This window comes from Balaenoptera borealis (genome assembly GCF_965194805.1).
Source record: "Balaenoptera borealis genome assembly, chromosome: 11".
Taxonomy (NCBI): domain Eukaryota; kingdom Metazoa; phylum Chordata; class Mammalia; order Artiodactyla; family Balaenopteridae; genus Balaenoptera; species Balaenoptera borealis.
This window is the reverse complement of record NC_138868.1, coordinates 99,713,991-99,732,076: the sequence shown is the minus strand read 5'-3', so window position 1 is coordinate 99,732,076 and position 18,086 is coordinate 99,713,991. Positions and strand designations below refer to the sequence as shown.

The 18,086-nt window shown below is 49.3% G+C and overlaps 1 protein-coding gene across 11 annotated transcripts in view; it reads right to left on the bottom strand.

The window, feature by feature from the left end:
* Positions 1-18,086, bottom strand: part of POU2F3 (POU class 2 homeobox 3) — a 77,984-nt gene that overhangs the window by 4,440 nt on the left and 55,458 nt on the right. For 5 of the 11 annotated variants that reach the window (XM_082341971.1, XM_082341969.1, XM_082341968.1 and 2 more), the window contains 7 exons: positions 14,059-14,163; positions 12,692-12,821; positions 10,349-10,431; positions 7,858-8,040; positions 7,312-7,453; positions 5,200-5,336; positions 3,483-3,644 (listed from right to left, as the gene is read on the bottom strand). In XM_082341971.1, the coding sequence (XP_082198097.1) occupies positions 3,483-3,644; positions 5,200-5,336; positions 7,312-7,453; positions 7,858-8,040; positions 10,349-10,431; positions 12,692-12,821; positions 14,059-14,163 (942 nt within the window). Of the gene's footprint in view, positions 1-3,482; positions 3,645-5,199; positions 5,337-7,311; positions 7,454-7,857; positions 8,041-10,348; positions 10,432-12,691; positions 12,822-14,058; positions 14,164-15,058; positions 15,224-17,100; positions 17,183-18,086 lie in introns of those variants that run through there. The other 6 variants (XM_082341975.1, XM_082341972.1, XM_082341973.1 and 3 more) reach the window with 3 other exon arrangements.

Here is an 18,086-nt window from a genome sequence, read left to right as displayed (position 1 = left end):
CAGTGCCTGGAACTTTGCAGGTGTTCAGTAAATATGTGTTGAATGCACGATGAGAACCCATGACACTCCTTTACGGCTCCTCCGTGCCTCCCACCACTTTCCTCCACGTTGGTGTCCCAGGCTGGGATTGAACCAAAGTGATAACTACCTCCCATCTGTTCTAAACAAAGCCCCATGTTTAAAGATTCTGACTCTCTTATGACATGGTTCAGTTCCCTTAACATGGTCTACAACGCCCTACATGATTTAGCCCCCGCCTACCACTCCAGCTTCCTCTTTCACACACTCTCTCTCACTCCTCGGGTTCCATTCCAACCTTCTTTGCTTCCTCTCCCCACCCACCCCAGCCTCAGGACCTTTGTACACACTGTTTCCTCTGCATAGAATGTTCTTCCTGACACTATCTCCACCCTTCCGTCCTGTCTCCCACCGCAACTCAGACCTTTTCCCCATTCAAGTCCACTCTTTCTTCTGCTGTCAATTTGAGCATCATTCCTCAGAGAAGCCCCTGACATCTGGACTAGGTTAGGTCCCTCAAATACCCTCACATCTTCTCTGGAGGCTTCATCACAAATTGCATTTGTTTAATGTCTGTTTTCCTTGCTAGACTCTAAGCAGAGATCACCAGTAAGTATCCTGTGCACCACCATATCCCAGTGCCAAACAGATGGTGGGTGCTCAGTAAGTATTTAAGACAGCAATGGTGAATGAATATCACATTGTCTCCAACCTAAAACTGTCAACGGTTCTTCATATCTTTGAGAGTAATTTAGCATCCACGACCCACCATGATCTAGCTCTCATCAACCTCTCTGTCTTAGTCCTAAACTCTTAGCTCCAGCCAGACCAAAAGGCTTGTGATTCCCCAAATGCATCATGTTGTTTTATAATTCCATGCCTCTCACACACTGTTCCTTCTGCCAGCTATGCTGTTCTTTTTGCTAAGTCCTAGTCTGTTCTCCAAACAAATCAGGGGGTTAGCCCTCCCACACCCCATTCTGATTTGGGGGTCTTTCATCTGTGCTCCCAAAGCACTCTTGCAGGGCTCTTCACATCTGCTTCACCCCTCCATCTACTTCATTGCAATTTTTTGCATTTTCTGGTTCCTCCTTCTCAGTTTCTTTCCTTGGTGCTCCCCCTTTGCCCATCCCTCTAAAGCTAGTGTTCCCCAGGGTTGAGACCTCAACTTTCCTCTTTGCTTCCTCTGTACAGGCTCCACAGGTGAGCTCCTCCTTACCCAGGATTCCAACTACCACCTGTGTGCTTATGACTCCCAGTCCATTTCTCTGTCTTAGCCTTTCCTCCTGACCTCCAGACCCATTAATCCAAGTGCCCAGGGGCATTCCCACTTGGGTGTCCCACAGGCCTCTCTGTATATCATAATGATGTAAAGAATTGAAATCATCATTTTTTCCTACTCCTAAGCCAGCTCCTCCCCCTGTGTTTAATTGTTCCATCTACAGCACCAGCTTCTACCCAATCAGCCCAGCCTGAATGCTGACAGTCATCCCAGAGTATTCTCTTTCCTTTATCGCTCTCCCTGCCCCATCCAGTTTTCAATTTATTAACCAAGACCTAATAATTCTACCTTCTAATTATCTCCTGAATCTCTCCCATCCGCTTCATTCTTACCAAATGGGTTTGCTTCAGCCCTTTTAATGTCTCTGCTGGATAACTGCAGTCACATCTAACTGGTCTCTTTGAAACTAAATGTGATGCCTCTCAAACCACCCTTTATAACTACAGTCAAAGTGATCGTTCTAAAAAGCAATCAGATCACACTAATGCCCTACTTCAAATCCTTCAGCAACTCCCCAGGGCTTCAAGTTCCTTAGCCCTGCTCATAGCCCCTTCTGTCTGGCCCTTGCTGATCTATCCAGCCTCATCTTTCAACATTCCTCCACGTGGAACCACCTGCGATTCCGTGCATATGCCCTCTTCTCCCTCCTCCATACCGCTGTTCTCATACTATCCCCCTGGGGGAATTCCACCCCTCACTTATTTGCCTCTTCACTCTTTCTTGTCTTTTTAGACTCAGCTCAGGTATTAATTATCTCCTTGGGGAAGCCTTCCCTAACCACCACCTCCCAAGGCTTTGTTAGCTGCTACTCCTAAGTTCTCCAAGAGAAATCATCATGTTGTTTATCATTTGTTTATTTGTCTGTCTCCTCTGCTAGGCAGTGAGGTGCTCTGGGACAGGGAACAAATATTACTTATTTGTGCATCCCCAGCACTCAGCACAAAGACCAAAACATAGTAGATGGTCAATAAATGTATGGTGAAAGAATAAACAATAGTATAGTTTTATGAAATAGCTACGTCCCACCCAGAATGAGGCTGAATCTCACCCATCCTTGAGTACTAAAAGACAGAGAACAACACCATTATCCCCAATTCCCTTAACCTTCAACCATCACCATCCCTAGGGTTGAAGAAGAACCTTCCCCCTCCCCCCCAACCTCCAGGCACCATCTCTCTCCTAGATGGAGAAGACATTACATATCCTCCAAACTTCCCATTCTGCCTGAACTTCAAATTATTCCCAGCCCTGACTTCTCCCCCTTGAACTCCAGAATCACAGATATAACTGTCGGCATGACCCTTCCTCTTGGATGCCTAGGAGGTAAGTCTAACTTAATACGACCAGCTCTGAATACTTAGTCTTTTTTCCCCCTCAAACCTGTTCCTCCTGCAGTCTTCATCATCTCAAAAAATGGCAGCACCTTCCAAGCAGCTGCTCAGGTCACAACCCTTGAAGTAATCTTGGCCTTATTTCTCACACTCCATATCTGAGCTAACAGCACATCTTGTTGGCTCGTGGTTGAAATACATTCAGAATCCAGCCACGCCTCCTCACCACCATGATCTCCACCTTAGCCCAAGCCTCCACCACTCTCAGCCTGATTGTTGTAATTCTCAGGCTGGTATCCTGCCTCCACACAAATTAATCTTCACATAGCAACCCATGTCAGTTCTCCAGTGGCTTCTTATTTCACTCAAACTAAAAGCTAAGGTCCTTTCGATGGCCTCCGAGACCGTGGTGAATGGCTTCCTGTTACTTCCCCGTTACTTCTCTGACTTCATCTCCCACTTCTCACCTCCTTCCTCACCCTGCCCTGGCGACACTGGCTTCCTTGCTGTTCCTCAAACATGTCAGGTCTTCTCATTTTCTGATTTCTCTACATGGAACACTCTAACCCTCAGATATTTCGTTCCCTTTCAATACTTAGATCCCTTCTCAAATGTCACCCTATCAGAGAGGTCTTTTCTTACCCCTCTACTATAAAAGCATCTCCCCGTAATCGCTTTCTATCTCCTTATCCTTCTTTATATTATATGTATTTTGTATACAGCATCTCTTTGTTTATATATTTATTCCTTGCTCTCCAACCCCCATCTTCTTTAGGACGGGGAGGACTCTTTGCCCTCCAGGCTTCATCTCCCCCAATGCTTGGCAGGCAACTTGGCTCCTGGCCACTCACCAGCCGGGAACTGTACATGGGTGATTTGATGGGTGTGGCCACGGGGCAGTTGATTCGCTTCTCCTTTTGGCGTCGGTTGCAGAACCAGACCCTCACCACCTCCTTCTCCATGGATAACTGCTCTGCAATCATGGAAATCTCCTCTGAGCTGGGTTTGGGGTTCTACAGAAACCAAAGGGATAGAGTAGTCAGGAGGAGACGGGAATAGGATCAAGAACTGTGCGTGGGGAACAGATGTTCCAAAGAAGCAGGATAGAACAATAGATGGAGCAAGAGCTTTAGAATCGGACCTACGATGGAATAGTGGCTGGAGCACTTACTCTGTGGCCTTAGGAAACTTTCTGAACCTCTCTGAGCCTCAGTCTAATCATCTATGAAATGAGAGAAATAATGCCTACCGTATAGGATGATTATGAAGATTAAATGAGAAAATGTGTATAAACTGCCAAGCACAGGGCCTGACACAGGGTGGAGGCTCTTCTCTCACTCCTTCTTCAGAAGTTCTGAAAAGAGGAGCCCACTGATGAGTTAGGTAGGGCAGGCAGAATCCCCAGAACACACGCTCCCTTCTGTTCTTTCCTCAGAATCTGATACCCTTCTCTCGCGTCATTTCTTGCTGCCTACCTCAAAATAGGAAATGATAAAGTTAAAACATGTGGACCCATCAAGACTATAGAGGAGACATGTGTGTGTGTGTGTATATATATATATACACACACACACACACACACACACATTCCAATACATATCCATCACTCCTTTGTTCTGACCCTTCCCACCCCCACCCAATCTTTGTTCTTAACTCCCTTCTCTCCCTTCTGCACCCTCCCTTACTCTTGCTGCTCTGAGAAACTTAATCAGAAGGAAAAGCCAGGTCTTGTCATCCTGCCAGCAGGATGCAGCCATCAAGTCCTGAGTCATATGTGCTGGAGAGTCTGCTGGAGAGACAGGAGTCCTGGAGGCCTGGGGCCTGCGAGGTGGAACTAGGCCACAGGCGAGCCCTTTAGGGACTATGCTGTGTGGATGGAAGCTCTGGAGGCTGGTACCTAAGGGATCCTGATTAGAGGCTGTTTAGACCACACCTGTTTATCACTCTTCTCTTCCCCAGCTCCCCCGGGGCACATAACTGGTATTATTAGCGTCCACAGATTGGCTCAAGAATATACTTTTGCTGCAAGTTCAAAAAGGTGTCTGTATGTAATATGACTACAAATATTTAAATGTATGAAGAAGAAAGAAATAGAAGGACGTGCATTTAGATAGCATTTGGTGGTGGATTTTTTTCCTGCTTCCCTGCATTTTCCAAATTGTTTACAATGAGCATTTATTATATATATAATTTGAAAAATACAAAACAATGCAAAGAAAATGAAGAATTTATCTACAATGCCCTGGCTTTGCTCCCTTTATCTCAACTGGATACAGGGATACACTCTTCTCTGGGATTCCATACCCCAGTCTTTAACTCTCCCGGCTCGAGGGACAATGGGCACCAAACAGAGGTCAGGGCGAGAAGGGTCAGTGGGGGAGGAAGTTTCTGGAACCCAGCCTCTCATTCAAACACCGGGGCACCTGGAGAGGGAGCGTGTCTCTGTGTCCCGACCCTTTCCCAAGGCAGGTGTGTGGGGGCTCAGGGGTGGTGCCGAGGGGCTTGTGTGCGTCTGCTCAACCCCTGTGCAAGTCGGCCCACCCGTTCCCACCCAAAGGGTCCGCTCACATCTTGAAATCTCTTCTCCAGAGTCAGGCGGATGCTGGTCTCGATGCTGGTCCGCTTCTTCCTCTTCCTCCCGAACACTTCACTGAGGGTGGGGTAAGAGCTGGGGGTGCTCACGGAGGGGTCTGATGGAGAGGATTCTGTGGGGAGGAGAGAGAGCAGGGGACGCTCAGAGAAGGGAAGGCAGCTGGTTCAGGCTCTGGCTCGATGGACTTGGGGTCCAATGACCCTTCCCGGCAGGTTCTGCAGCCCCCTCCCCGACACAGGGGAGCCAGACAGACCAAGAATCCTGCTTCCCCTCGTTGCTCTGGGCAAAGGTCCTCCATGCCTCTCACTGCCGTGCCTCCAGCGTTTGCGGTCATGGTTCAGGGACACCCAGACATCAGCGGCATGTGTGGGTGTGAGTGGGTGCAGGCAGATCTCCTACGAGTGACGCCCATGAGCCTGTGTTTTATAAGTAGGCCTGGATGTGAATCCCAAGGAAAATGAGGACTGGTGTTTTGAGCTAAAGGCAGTGGCATTTGGTGGCAGAATGTTGGTGTGGAAGCCACTTCCTTTTCAGCGTGAGTGTTGGGGCTGAGGCTGTATGAGGGGTCGGCGGGGATGTCCCTTAGGAAGGATTCAGGCGCAGCCAGGGAATCGCACTAGAAATGATCTGCAAGATCCCTTCCCGAAGATCCTAAGACCTTCTGATCACCTCTTTCACTTCGGCGCTCCTGTAAAACCTCCGAAGGATCAGCCTTCCCCAGGCGGGGGTGGGGCTGGGTGGGGTGGGGAGCTTCCTCACCCCCTCCCTTGTTTCCACGTGGAGCAACTTCTGAGAGAGTCACACCCTTGGCTGCCCATCCCCCGCTTTCCTCTCTCTCCATAGTAACCACTGACCCACACTATCTACAGACGAGAGCCCAGCCCTGACACTGGCTCTGCTCCTAGACCAGTGGTTCTCAACCTGGGGCGAGATTCTGTACCACCCCCACCCCCCCAGGGGACGTTTGGCACATTTTTACACGTCTCAACAGGGGGCGGGTGATCCTGGCATCTAGTGGGTAGAGACCAGGGGTGCTGCTAAAGAGCCTACAATTCATAGCACCGCCTCTACCGCAGAGCAATCTCTGGCCCAAGCTGTTGCTAATGCCTTGGCTGAGAAACCCTGTCCCATGCTATGCCATGACACCAAGCTCTTCCATTCATTATTGCAAACGTTTTGCCCTTGGCTTACAACCCGGACCTCCTGGCCCCCCCACCCCCACGCCTGACTGAATCCTCCTGCAAACTCCACTCTTGCTGTAAGGCTTTCCCAACCAGTCTAGCTCAGAGTAACTCCCTGCCCTCTGAAAACCTACTCAAGAATTAGCCAGATGAAGATCTTGCGTGGTGCCTATTGCCTCCTCCTCCCGGCCATGTGACCCTAGAGAACCTACTTCCCTATGCCCCTGACCTAGACCTAGTCCAGACAGCAGTCTGGGTAAGTGTGTTTGCTCTGCAGACCCGAGCTTTGTCTCTGGCGAGCTGTCCTACGGTCTAGGCTGGGTGTGTCTGGGGTAGGGAATAAAATGGGGCAAGTCTTCGTGGCCACAGACCTAAAGCTATGTCTTCCATGCGCTTTATCAGTAGTGAAGCTGACATTTTCATCTCTACTTGGCTATCTCCTGTGTCTTATTTCTCAATTGGTTCCAGACTCAGGAGGAGAGGAAAGGGTGCTATGTATTGATTGCCAAAAGCCCCAACACAGAGGACTTCCCTGGTGGTCCAGTGGGTAAGACTCCATGCTCTCAGTGCACGGGGCCCGGGTTCCATCCCTGGTTGGGGAACTAGATCCCACACGCATGCCACAACTAAGAGTCCGCATGCTGCAACTAAGAAGCTCGCATGCCGCAACTAAGAGTCCACATGTTGCAACTAAAAAAAAATATCCCGCATGCTGCAACTAAGACCCGGCGCAGCCAAAATAAATAAATAAATAAATAAATAAATAAATAAATAAATAAATAAATAAATAATTTTAAAATGTTGTTAAAAAAAAAAAAGAAAGAAAACCGCAACACGGACCAGTCACCATCCCCTTCCCTGCAGACCTTCTAAGGCTCCATCCATCCTCGTGTCCCTGAGGCCTACCTGCATCATTCAGCCACTTCTCCAGCAGCGGCTTGAGCTTGCACATGTTCTTGAAGCTCAGATTTAGAGCCTCAAATCTGGAGATGGTAGTCTGGCTGAAGTCGTTGCCATACAGCTTTCCCATCGCCAGACCCACGTCTCCCTGCACGCGGGGACGGAGAGGGAAGAACTTTGAGAGGCAGGCCCCTTCTCTCCTTTGTCCACATCCCTCACCATCCTAGCACCTATCCACACCCAGCGAACCTTTGCTCACCCTGGCTCCCTTCCAGTTTCTTCCCTATAAGATGGAGACTTGGTTATTTCTCTCGCTAGACTCTGAGTGCGCTGTGCCCTCATGCCTAGCTCCTTGCCTGGCTCTCATTCCTCTCCCCTCCACCAGCAGTGTTCCCATTTTCCCTACCAACGGCAACTGTGCCCCATTCTCAGGGGACGCAGGAACACGGTGGGTTTGCCCCAAACACAATAAGCTCTTAAAACCTCCACTCGGGAACCCCAGTCTCTACTCACTCAACCCAAGTTCTTCCACCTCCTTGCCCCAAACCGAACCTGTGTGAAGCCCAGCTTAATGCGCCTCTGCTTGAAGGTCTTGGCAAACTTTTCCAGCTCCTCCAGGTCACTGGGCTCATCAGCTCCTCCAGAGCTGGGGAGATGCTTGGGGACTGGGAGATGCTGGGATGCTTCCAGATGCGGTTCTAAAGAGGATCCTGGCACCCCAGGGCGCCCAACTGCCTAAGAGCAGACACACACCAAGCCAACCCACAAACAGTCAACAGATCGAATGCATTTCCTGGTATTTTGTACTAATAGGCCCACTTAGAGGATGACAGATTGGATTCCTATTATTTCGATGGTGTGGAAGTGGAAATTGGAGTCTCTATGAAGGGACTAGCAAATAGCTGGAGTAGCTGGGGTAGAAACAGTAGGAGTGTGGGACAGGGAGGTGGCCTTTCTGGGTTTTAGTCTATGACTCACTATTTGACTCTGAGCAGGTAACTTCCTCCTTTCAGTTTTCTACCATAAAAGGAGCTAGCAGACTTGTTTACAAAGATCCCCAAAACAGATCTCAGGACGGGACAAGGAAAAGGTTGTTTGCCTTGCCTGTTCTTTTCCACAAAGCAAACTAACTGAGGTGCTCAACAGGCATTAACTGAAAATAACAGACAGCATCTGAGATTCATTGCATTAATGGAATTTCCATAAAATACCAAACTCTTGTGACTGCCATTTTACTTTCTAAACAATCATTTTCTTTCATGAGAGTATTTTGTTTTTTGTTGTTTTTAATCAAAAGTATTCCAATGCTGTCTAAGTGCACCTTGATCTCATTTGTGGTTGTCAGGAGATGTTCTTTCTTTAGTTTATTTTCATAGGAGAACAGACCCTTATACCTAGAATCCATGTTGTGCCCATTTGGGGTCAGGAATAAATCCCACCCGTCCACGGAGAAGGAGCAGAAACCCATTAGGCTTGGGGTCCTAATGGGCTTGTGTCCAGGGCAGGGGCTGCTACCGATGTGGATGACGTGGCCTAAGTCCATCCTCTTCTCACTCCTTTCCAGTTTACTCTTTTCCGAGACTGGGGTTAACTTTACTCCTTTCTTCCAAGATATTCAGGCTTCCCATTCAGACAGGCAGCCTTGTGATGACCAGAGAGAAGTTAAGGACTCTTTTCCCCCCAAGGGAGGGTTTTTTAGAACAGAATGATTTGAAACCATTAGGCTTTGATCCTGTTCCGCGGGGGAGGAGGTGGCGTGGACCAGACTCTCAGGACAAAGCCTCGGTCCTCTCTCAGCCTTCCTTTTCATGAACTCATTTGTTCCTTCATCCGACAAACATGTCTTGAGCTCTCTGCTAGACCTTCCCCCTTCACATCCAATCAGTGGCCGAATTGCACTGAGTCAACTTCCCCAACATCCCCTGTCAGCCCCTCCTCTCTACCTTTATTGCCACCACCCAAAGCCAGCCCCTTTACTGCTGCCCCAGGATGATCTTCATAACCTTCCAAACAGTCTCTCTGCTTCTGGTCTCGCCCGGCTCTCGTGTTATAAGACACTAGAGGTGATCTTGAACCCTCTCTCAGATCTCTTCCAGATCTAAGTCTGTGATGATGCGATTCGGAGAGCAGTCAGGAGAAGGTCCAAGAGCTCAGACTCTGGTGTCCCCATTTCTATTAGCCACTAGGGGGCACCCACCCCCTTCCAGGGGCCTCCAGTGGACTCTAGCCCTGTAAAGCCAGGGCCCTGAGGGACCCACGGGGATCTTAGCCCCGAGAAGGGACATTAGGGTCTCTGCAGTCATTCCCAACTGTTCCACACGTCCGTCTCTGCAGAGGCGTCTCAGGCAGCGGTGCAGGCATTAACTGCCCCGGGTCACCCAGATAAGGGGAGGAGCGGCAGCTCCAGTGTAGCTCCTGCTGCCCTCGCCAAGCCACACTCCCTGGCGTGAGGCCGCGTCTGGCCAGAGGAAGAGGTGCCTTTTTTCTCCCTGGCAAACAGGTGCTGTGTGGCACCATGGCAGCTCTGCAAAGGGCCCTCTCGCAGGCCTCCATCCTCCTGACCCGTGCTTTGTCCCCTCCAGGAAGCAGTCTAGAAGAGCAGCTCTTAAGAGAGGCCCAGAGGTGAGAGGCCCTGGCTTGGTACCAGTTCTCAGGACATCAGGTCTCTGGGCTTCTGGTCTCCCCCTTGGCGCTTGAGAGCACCTGGGCAGGCCTGGCGGTCACCTTGGCATCCCTGGAAAGTTAGCCGATCCCTGGTTCTCAGAGGAGTGATGCCAGGGCCTGACTGGGGCGGGAGTGGAGCGTCTGCACACAGAGCAGGCTAGCCCGGGAGCTGGGATCTCTGGCTTCTGATTCTGGCTCCACCAGTGACACTGGGTCCCTCATTTCCTCTGGCTGTGGCTTGAATTTGCCCCCGTGCCGACTGGGATAATCCCTTGCGATTTCCTCTTCCCAGAGGGGTAAGTGTACCATCAAGGGGGTGGGGGAAGCCTAGGAGCTCAACTCTGTCAGGAGCTGAAACAGGAAGAATGTGGGTGTTTACCTGGGACGCCAGGCCAGGCCCCGTCTGCGGGAGGAGGAGAGAGCTTTGCTGCTGTGGAAAGTGGAGAAGATTTGACTGCAGACCTGGGTGAAAGGGGAGGAACAAAGGAGCAAACGAATCAAATCCAGGCCGGCTGAAAAGACATGCTCTACACGTTTGGAACCGTGATAAATGTCCCCGCCCCGCCCCCCCACCCCCACCCTGCGCTACCTAATCATGTCCATCACCACCCCCCCCCCCCCCCCCCGCCTCCAGCCTTGTGGAGAGGCCCCCATGGACACTGTCAGGATTGCCACACACAGGTGGAGGCGAATCAGACACGGGGATACACAGATGTAAACGGCAGTCCCCAAACCAGTCCTTCTGCTTGCCCGCCTGCCTGGAGTGGTGCAAAGGCTGAGGAGGGTCAAGGCAACCTGCTCTGGGATTTGATAACCAGGCCTGAAGAAACCCAAGAGGGAAGGAGATGTGGGAATGACGACTAAGAATTCAAGCTGGAGCTGAGGGTTTCCGTTTTGCCTGCAGAAGCACCTGGGATGTCTACAAAGGCCTAGCCAGATCTGCAAAGATGCCGGATCAAGGGAACGGTGCCATACAGCTCCAAAGGGCAGCAGCCAATTGCCAGAGGCTCTTGGCAGGACCCAGACATTGAACACTTGGGAGGAAAGGCTGAGAGAGAAGGGAAGAGCAGGAGGCAACTCTCCCTGGTGGTACGGACTCTACCTGCTCATTGCACGGCCTGAGGATCCCTTTCTCCAGGAAAACTGTCCATGAAGGGCTCTGCCTGGATGGTGGTCATGCCAGTGGCCTCCCTCTAAGAAGAGCCACAGCCAGGAACTCTCACTCTCACTGTGGGAATGGGGCCATCAGACTACAGAAGCACACAATGAGGCAGGTCACCCCAATCACTCAGCACACAGCAGAACTTTGGGTTCTCTGTTGCCCCTAAGCTGTTCTGGGTCACTGATGTGTAGATCTACTGATGCTGACCATTTTGCTCCTCAGTCTAAAACCACCAAGGCTTAATTTTTCTTTATTAAAATACATAGGCAAAAAAGCTCTTGTAAGGAGCCCTGTACTGGGAGTCGGAGGCTTGAGTACTAATAGTAATCTGACACTTACATTGCCTTTTGAAATGTACAAAGCCTTCTCACATGCATTATTTCAAATAACTCTCAATAACCTTGTGAGGCAGAGTTTTGCTATGATTCCAGTTTTACAGAGGAGAAAATGGAACCTCAGAGAGGTTAGGTAAGTTTCTCAAGGAGACACAGCTAGCAAGGGACTTTTTTTTAACCAATGAGTTTTTCCGATTCCAAATACTAAACTGTTTCTTTCCCCCTGTGTCATACACTGACCTCATTGGTTATATGCCTGAGCCAGTTTCACAACACCATCTTTCAAAAAGAAACAGAATGAACTGTTACCTTCTCTTTCCTATTCCAGGAGTATGATATATACTGTTTAGCTAACATAAATACTCACAGGTTCACATATGTTCTCATTCATCATCATCATAACACTCTGAGATGACTTGGTAACTAAGGATAACTATAACTTGGGCAGGTGCTAAGGACAGAAGGCAGAGTTGCATTTTCTTTGGATTCTGGATTTCCAAAGCCTCTCCTTGGGATTTGTACAATGGAGGGAAGCTTATACTTCATCACTTTCAGCCCTAGTTGGTGGAGATGGGAGAGGGAGAGGCAGTACAATGCAATGCCAAGAACATGGGTTTCCGACAGACTGTTATGGAACTTTCTAATAGGTCACCGGTAACATAATATGACTACCTACCACACGAGGTTATTTTGAAAGATGTCAGGAAAATCACTCCTCAGAGCTCCTGGCATATCATGCTCAAGAAATGTTAGCTATTATTGTGAGTATTCTAATCTGTTTGTTCTTGGCCAAGGAGAAGTTCTCTGTGAGGAACTTCCCTGCCAAAGAAAATCTGAAAACGCTCTCCATAGCCTGTGGGTGGCACTGCCTCTCTACCCAAATGGAATTCCAGCTTCCCGAGGGTGGAAGTCTGAGTCTACATCCACGTGCTGGGGAGATTTCCAAGGATCCGGGACTTCTCTGGACTGCGATTCCCAAGGAGCTCCTCCTTCCTTGTTCTGCCCCAGCTCCTGCCACCCTTGTGCCTTCGGTCTCAATTGGCCATGAAATTGAGGACGATGGGAGGGGGAAGCAGAAAAGGAGACTCAACCTGGAGGGCCACACCAGGTCGCTTCCTCGGGCCCTGAGGTGGACAAGCCGGTCTTTATACTAGAGGGGGAGCCAGTCAGCCACGGCCCACGCTTGGGTCCCAGCAGGCAGAAGCAGCTCCTTAGCACACTCACCTATGTAGAAGCCCCCAGGGTTTCTCACCTTGCTGCCCAGGCTGGGTCTGAGATAGCAGGAACTGGGAGACAGACTGTAGGTGTCCGGGAACCAGCACAAGCTGCTGGAGCGGGTGGAGGGAAGCCACATCCTGTGCAGGGAGATACAGGCATCCCAGAATCTACAGGCATCCCAGAATCTACAAGCTGCAAGTGTGGGCTCCATCTGCCCGCCGCCCATCTGTCCTGTGGGTCTCCATAGGGACCTTGCCCTATGCATCTGTATCCCTGTGTCTGGCACACAGCAGCTACCCCATTAATGATGGTGTTGTTACACCTCCTGCACTCAGCCAAGCTGTGCCTTGCTTAAACCTTGCCTTGTTGTTTAACTTTTGTGCGTATCAGACCGGTCTCCCAGCTAGACTGGTAATGCCCTGAGGGCACAGACTGTGGGTATTACCCGTCTCTCAGAGGTTTACCCTAGAAATGACATGCAATCCCAGTTTTCTAATTTTTTAAAAAAAAATCTCACGCCACTTGATATGCTAAAAGCCGTTTTTGTCTTGGCCATTTCCTGGTCCTGAACCTTTCCTGGAGGAAGAGGCACATTATTCGTTCTTAATAAAACCACGTTGATTAAACAGAAAGTCCATTTCCCCTGGCTTCCTCCCACTAGCCTCCAAAAGGGAAATACTACTTCCCAATACTTGGGGGATCTGGGAGTCCTCTGTGACCTAGACCCCCAGGGTTCTGTGACCCCACAGGACTGAGCTCAGGTCTGTGCACAAAGAAAAGACTTGGTAAACCCTTGCTGAATAAAGAAGTGAAGGAATAAATGCACGTTCTAGTCTTAAATATTTCCAGGGAAGGGTCGGCTCTTTCCTCCCCTGGGAATCCAGATCAAGAAAGGGGCTTGCCGCGTGGACACCCGCCTTCTCAGACATTTGTCGTTACTATTTCAGATGCCTCTTTATTCCTTCTAGTATGACAAAAGCTTGGGGGAGGAGAATGGGCTTACCGGGGACAGAAATGCTCTGTAACCACAGCAGTAGCTGTCATCATGGGGCTCCCCTGAATATGGCTGGCAGACCCCAGCCCCATTGTTAGGGGCTAGCTCCATTGTTTTGGCAAGATTGACTCCTCTTTCTTCCCGAGAGGTGGAGACCTCCTTCTTCCCATAACTAGCCAGGCTTCATCTCTCAGAGGATTGTTCTGTAACCCAGCCCCCCTCCCAACGCAGGCCTCCAAGTTTCCCTGCAGGGGATTTTTTAGCTCAATCTGCATTCACTGAGAGCCAGATCTAGAGGTGAAGCATTTTGCAGGAGGCTTGACTAAAACTCACTGGCCTTCTGAGAATATCAGGGCTTCCCGACTCGGGCTGCCATTTACCCCAGACATTTGGTTTCCAGGCATCATGGCAGGTCCTTGACTCAGGTGGCATGGCCGATGAGAGAGGGTCTGCTGCAGAGAGTCACTGAGGTCCTCGGTTTTAATCTGTAAGTGGAGGCAGGGGGAGAGCATCAGTTCTGGGCCTCCCCAGGCAGACAGAAGCGGAAACTTAGAGAAGACAGAGGCAGAAGATGAGTGAAAAGCCTGGAGAGTCAAAGAACTAGCTCAGCGCCTACTAGGCTGCAGCTTGATTTTCCTGCCTGCGTGAGCCCTTCGGGCCAGGGCAGCTGGTAAGGGACAGAGGTGAGAGTCTCTCTGGAGTAACCATCCTCGAGATGGGGAATCCACCTGGATTGATCGTTCCCGAACACCATTCTGCGGCATGTGCTGGTACATAGTGCAATATATGCTCTTCTTCACTGAAACTCCAAAAAACGAGGAATTTTTGTAGTGACTGTAAACATTTCTTTTAGATTCCAAGGTGATGTTCTTTTTTCTTGGGAGGTGGTATGTTAGAATTTCTTTTAGGAAATGATGGTGATCCTAAATGGTATTTTTAAAACTCCTCACTTTCACAAATTAAAAAAAAAAAAATTGGCAACCCTTTACCAATCTCCTTTATCTTATGGTTTTTTATTTTCCTGGTCCACGAAATCCCAAGTCTGGGAACCAGTTTCCCCTCCATCCCCCCTTGTTTTCCCCACCTGTCTGCCCTCTGAGTGCTGAGCTGCCTTTGCAGCTGGCCTCTTCACCCATGTGGCTTAGGTGACAGTCCTTGCCTGTCTCCCTACAGGTGGGGACATGTCTCCTTCACAATCACTGCTGTAGTTGCAGCCTGAGGGGACTGTGGTGGTTTGCAAACTCTCTCCAGCCTCTACCACCCTTCAACCACCCACCTGTGGGCTTTCCAGGTGTCCAAGGGCAGGGCAGGAAGCACTACTTGTGCCCCACCCCTCCTCCCACCCTGAGAACAACTACAGTAAGTCCCCTACATACGAACCTTCAAGTTGCAAACTTTCAGAGATGAGAACGTGCATCTGGTTCCAGCAAGGAACCAGAACCTGTGCCATCAACGTCAGGCGTGAGTGAAATTGCAGCTTGCCCTCCGTCTCTTGTTGCTGACGATCCTTCAGCTCTACCATCTCCCACCTCCTCTCCTATCTCCCACCTCCTCTCCCTCCTCCAGTCAGCAACTCTTCTTGCCTGTTCACTCGATGCCAGACCCTGTGTGCCAGCTGTTGTACTGTACTACTGTACTTTTCAAGGTACTGTACTGTAAGATTAAAAATGTTTTCTTTATTTTTTGTGTTTGTTTGTTATGTATTACTTGTGTGAAAAGTATTATAAACCTATTACAGTACAGTACTATATAGCCGATTGTGTTAGTTGGGCACCTAGGCTCTCTTTGTTGGACCTGTGAACAAATTGGACTTACGAATGTGCTCTCAGAATGGAACTCATTCGTATGTAGGGGACTTACTGTACCCTCTTGCAGCGTTTCAGGAAGTCCATTGTGGGGATGGGGGGGTGGGTAGGGAGTATGCAAGTGACTTTGGATTCATATAATATGGCAGGGAGCTTGGGATCTAGACCATACCTTATAAAAGACATTGGGGGACCCTCTGACGGAACCTCTTGGCCATAGCGACCCTGGCTTAAACCATTTTCTTGGTCTCTACAGGGAATATCACTGACATCCTGGAATCATCCTGGAATCTTTTCTGTATTAGTTTAACCCAAGTTAAAGGTTCAGACTAACAGCTCTACTTGTGTTTAATTGCTGTGGAAGAATGGTGCTTTGGATTACTAAACCAAGAGTTCCCTTTGGTTGGAGAGTTAGGAAGATCTTGTTGAGTGACAGAGACTGAGGAGGGAGCTCATGCCCTAAATATGGTGCCTTGTACATAGTGGGAACCGAATGCATGCTAACTGAATAAAAGACATAATCAGAATCCACCTCTCCATCCTCCAGTGGGATACAGTGAGGAAGACATCGAACAGGGAGCTAGAACTTGTTTCTAGTCCTAACTCTGACTCTAACTGACGATATAACCTTGAGCCATCATTTCATCTCTATGAGACTTGGTTTCCCCATCTGTTGTATGATTCTACATCATTTTTCTTTCAGTCCTAAAATGGAATTATAAAATTCCAATTCCGTGGTGTATTTGGCAGAATCTGGCTAGTCCATGTTGCTGTAGTATTCTTAGATAAAGCAGATCTAAACAGCACTAGGAAGTCCTAGTTGCAACAAAATTGGTAAGAGGATGCTTCTTTTAGGGACAGTCTTTACAAATCGTTCCTCTCGTCTCTCACCTAAGGAGGCTATTCTGGAGTCTTGGAAGCAAAGAAGAGAAAAGGAGAGTGTCAGGAAGTAGCACAATGGGGGCAGAGAGTTAGACATCAGGAAAACTCCAAAGGCATTGCCCCGCAGGAGTGATCTCTAGGACAGCCGCCATCCTACCCCCAGTGCCCTTCAGCTCTCCCCACCCACACTTGGCATCTCCATCTAAGACACTTGCTGTCCTAGTTCTTCCCCCAGAAATTAGAGTTTTCACATCCTAGATTCCTGGGAAACATTTGTTAGCAGGTTTTAAAAAGCTCAAAATAGATGATAAACTACTTATTTCAAACCACCACCAATCTTAAGCTTTGCTCAGAGGGGAGATTTTACTTAAGCAAAGCCTCCCTTCCCCACATCTCCCTTCTGCAGCCCCCTCCTGCTCCTGGACATCCCTCATCCCGAGTGGGGATAGGTGAGGCAGGATGGAGGGGGATGGAGGGAGAACATGGAAAATTGGAGCTCAAAGCATACTGGTGGAACCACCGCAGGCAGCTTGGCGCGGCTCCAGCTCAGAGGCAAGTGGCAGGGTTCCTTTATAGACTCATTATGCGCAACGGGGAGATAAGGAGGGGTAGCTATGACACAGCTTGAAAACATGTGCTTTGCCTCCAACCTGGGTGCTATCTGTTAGAATCAGTGCCAGGTCTTCCTGCAACACTTAATTTCAGAAACCAGTGCCATCATAAAAGAAAACTCACTCTTTCATCTGCTTCCTGGATCAATTGCCCTCCAAACTCTTTTAGGGGCACTGCCGACCTCCCACTTCTGAAAATGAAGTGCCTGATAGCAAAAAAAATCCCTCTGGGTGTTAGCCTGGGGCGTTTTGACAACTCTGTGTGTTCCTCTTCTCAGTTCTTGCTTTACTGACCTCTTACTCTTTCATTTTTCATAATTCATTACCCCTTGTGTGTGAGCTGCTGACGGTAAACCCCAAAGGAGACAATCCTAAACAAACCAATTTGAAAGACAGTAAAGCAGACTACTTCTCCTGTGACAAATTCTAAAATCTCCACTTTGGTCGGTGGGTCTCAGAAAGAGCAGAGCTGGACTCGGAGGAGGAGAAGATACAGCAGCAACTCTGCCTGCCGCCCACCCCCGACCCCGGCACACGTCTCCGACGATTCTCTGAGAGTTCAGGGGCTAACACAATAAGAAATCAAGAAATAAAGTCCCTTCCAAATCCAAAAATCCCTTTCACAGCTGTCGAATGGAAAAGATTGGAGTCTTTCCAGGCAACTGGGTGTTGGCTGTGGATCGGGAAAATGAGATAGAGAGACTTCTGTTGGATCCCATTGACTTCTAATGTGAGAACCGGAGGCAAATTGGATGAAGACCCAATTTCCCCCGTACTTGTGAAAACCCAACCAAACCCACAGCCTGTCTGGAACCGTGAAGATCATCTCCAGGGTCCCTTTGGAGCTTCTTCTCACGCAAGTGAAATATTTCTCCAGGCCCTGTTTGGGATGGACTAATCCCTGGGGACATGGGCCACCACAGAGGCCTTTGCCTGGTCACAGCCATCGGTCATCCCGTCCATCTGTTAGACATGGCTTGTTAGCTCAGGATCTTCTCCACCCACTGAGCTGTGCAAAGGTGTTACACTGAGTCTTGGGCAGTGACCAGGGAGGTAGAAAGGTATCATGGGTGATTATCTTTTCTAATCCCAGCAAACTCCCTGACATCA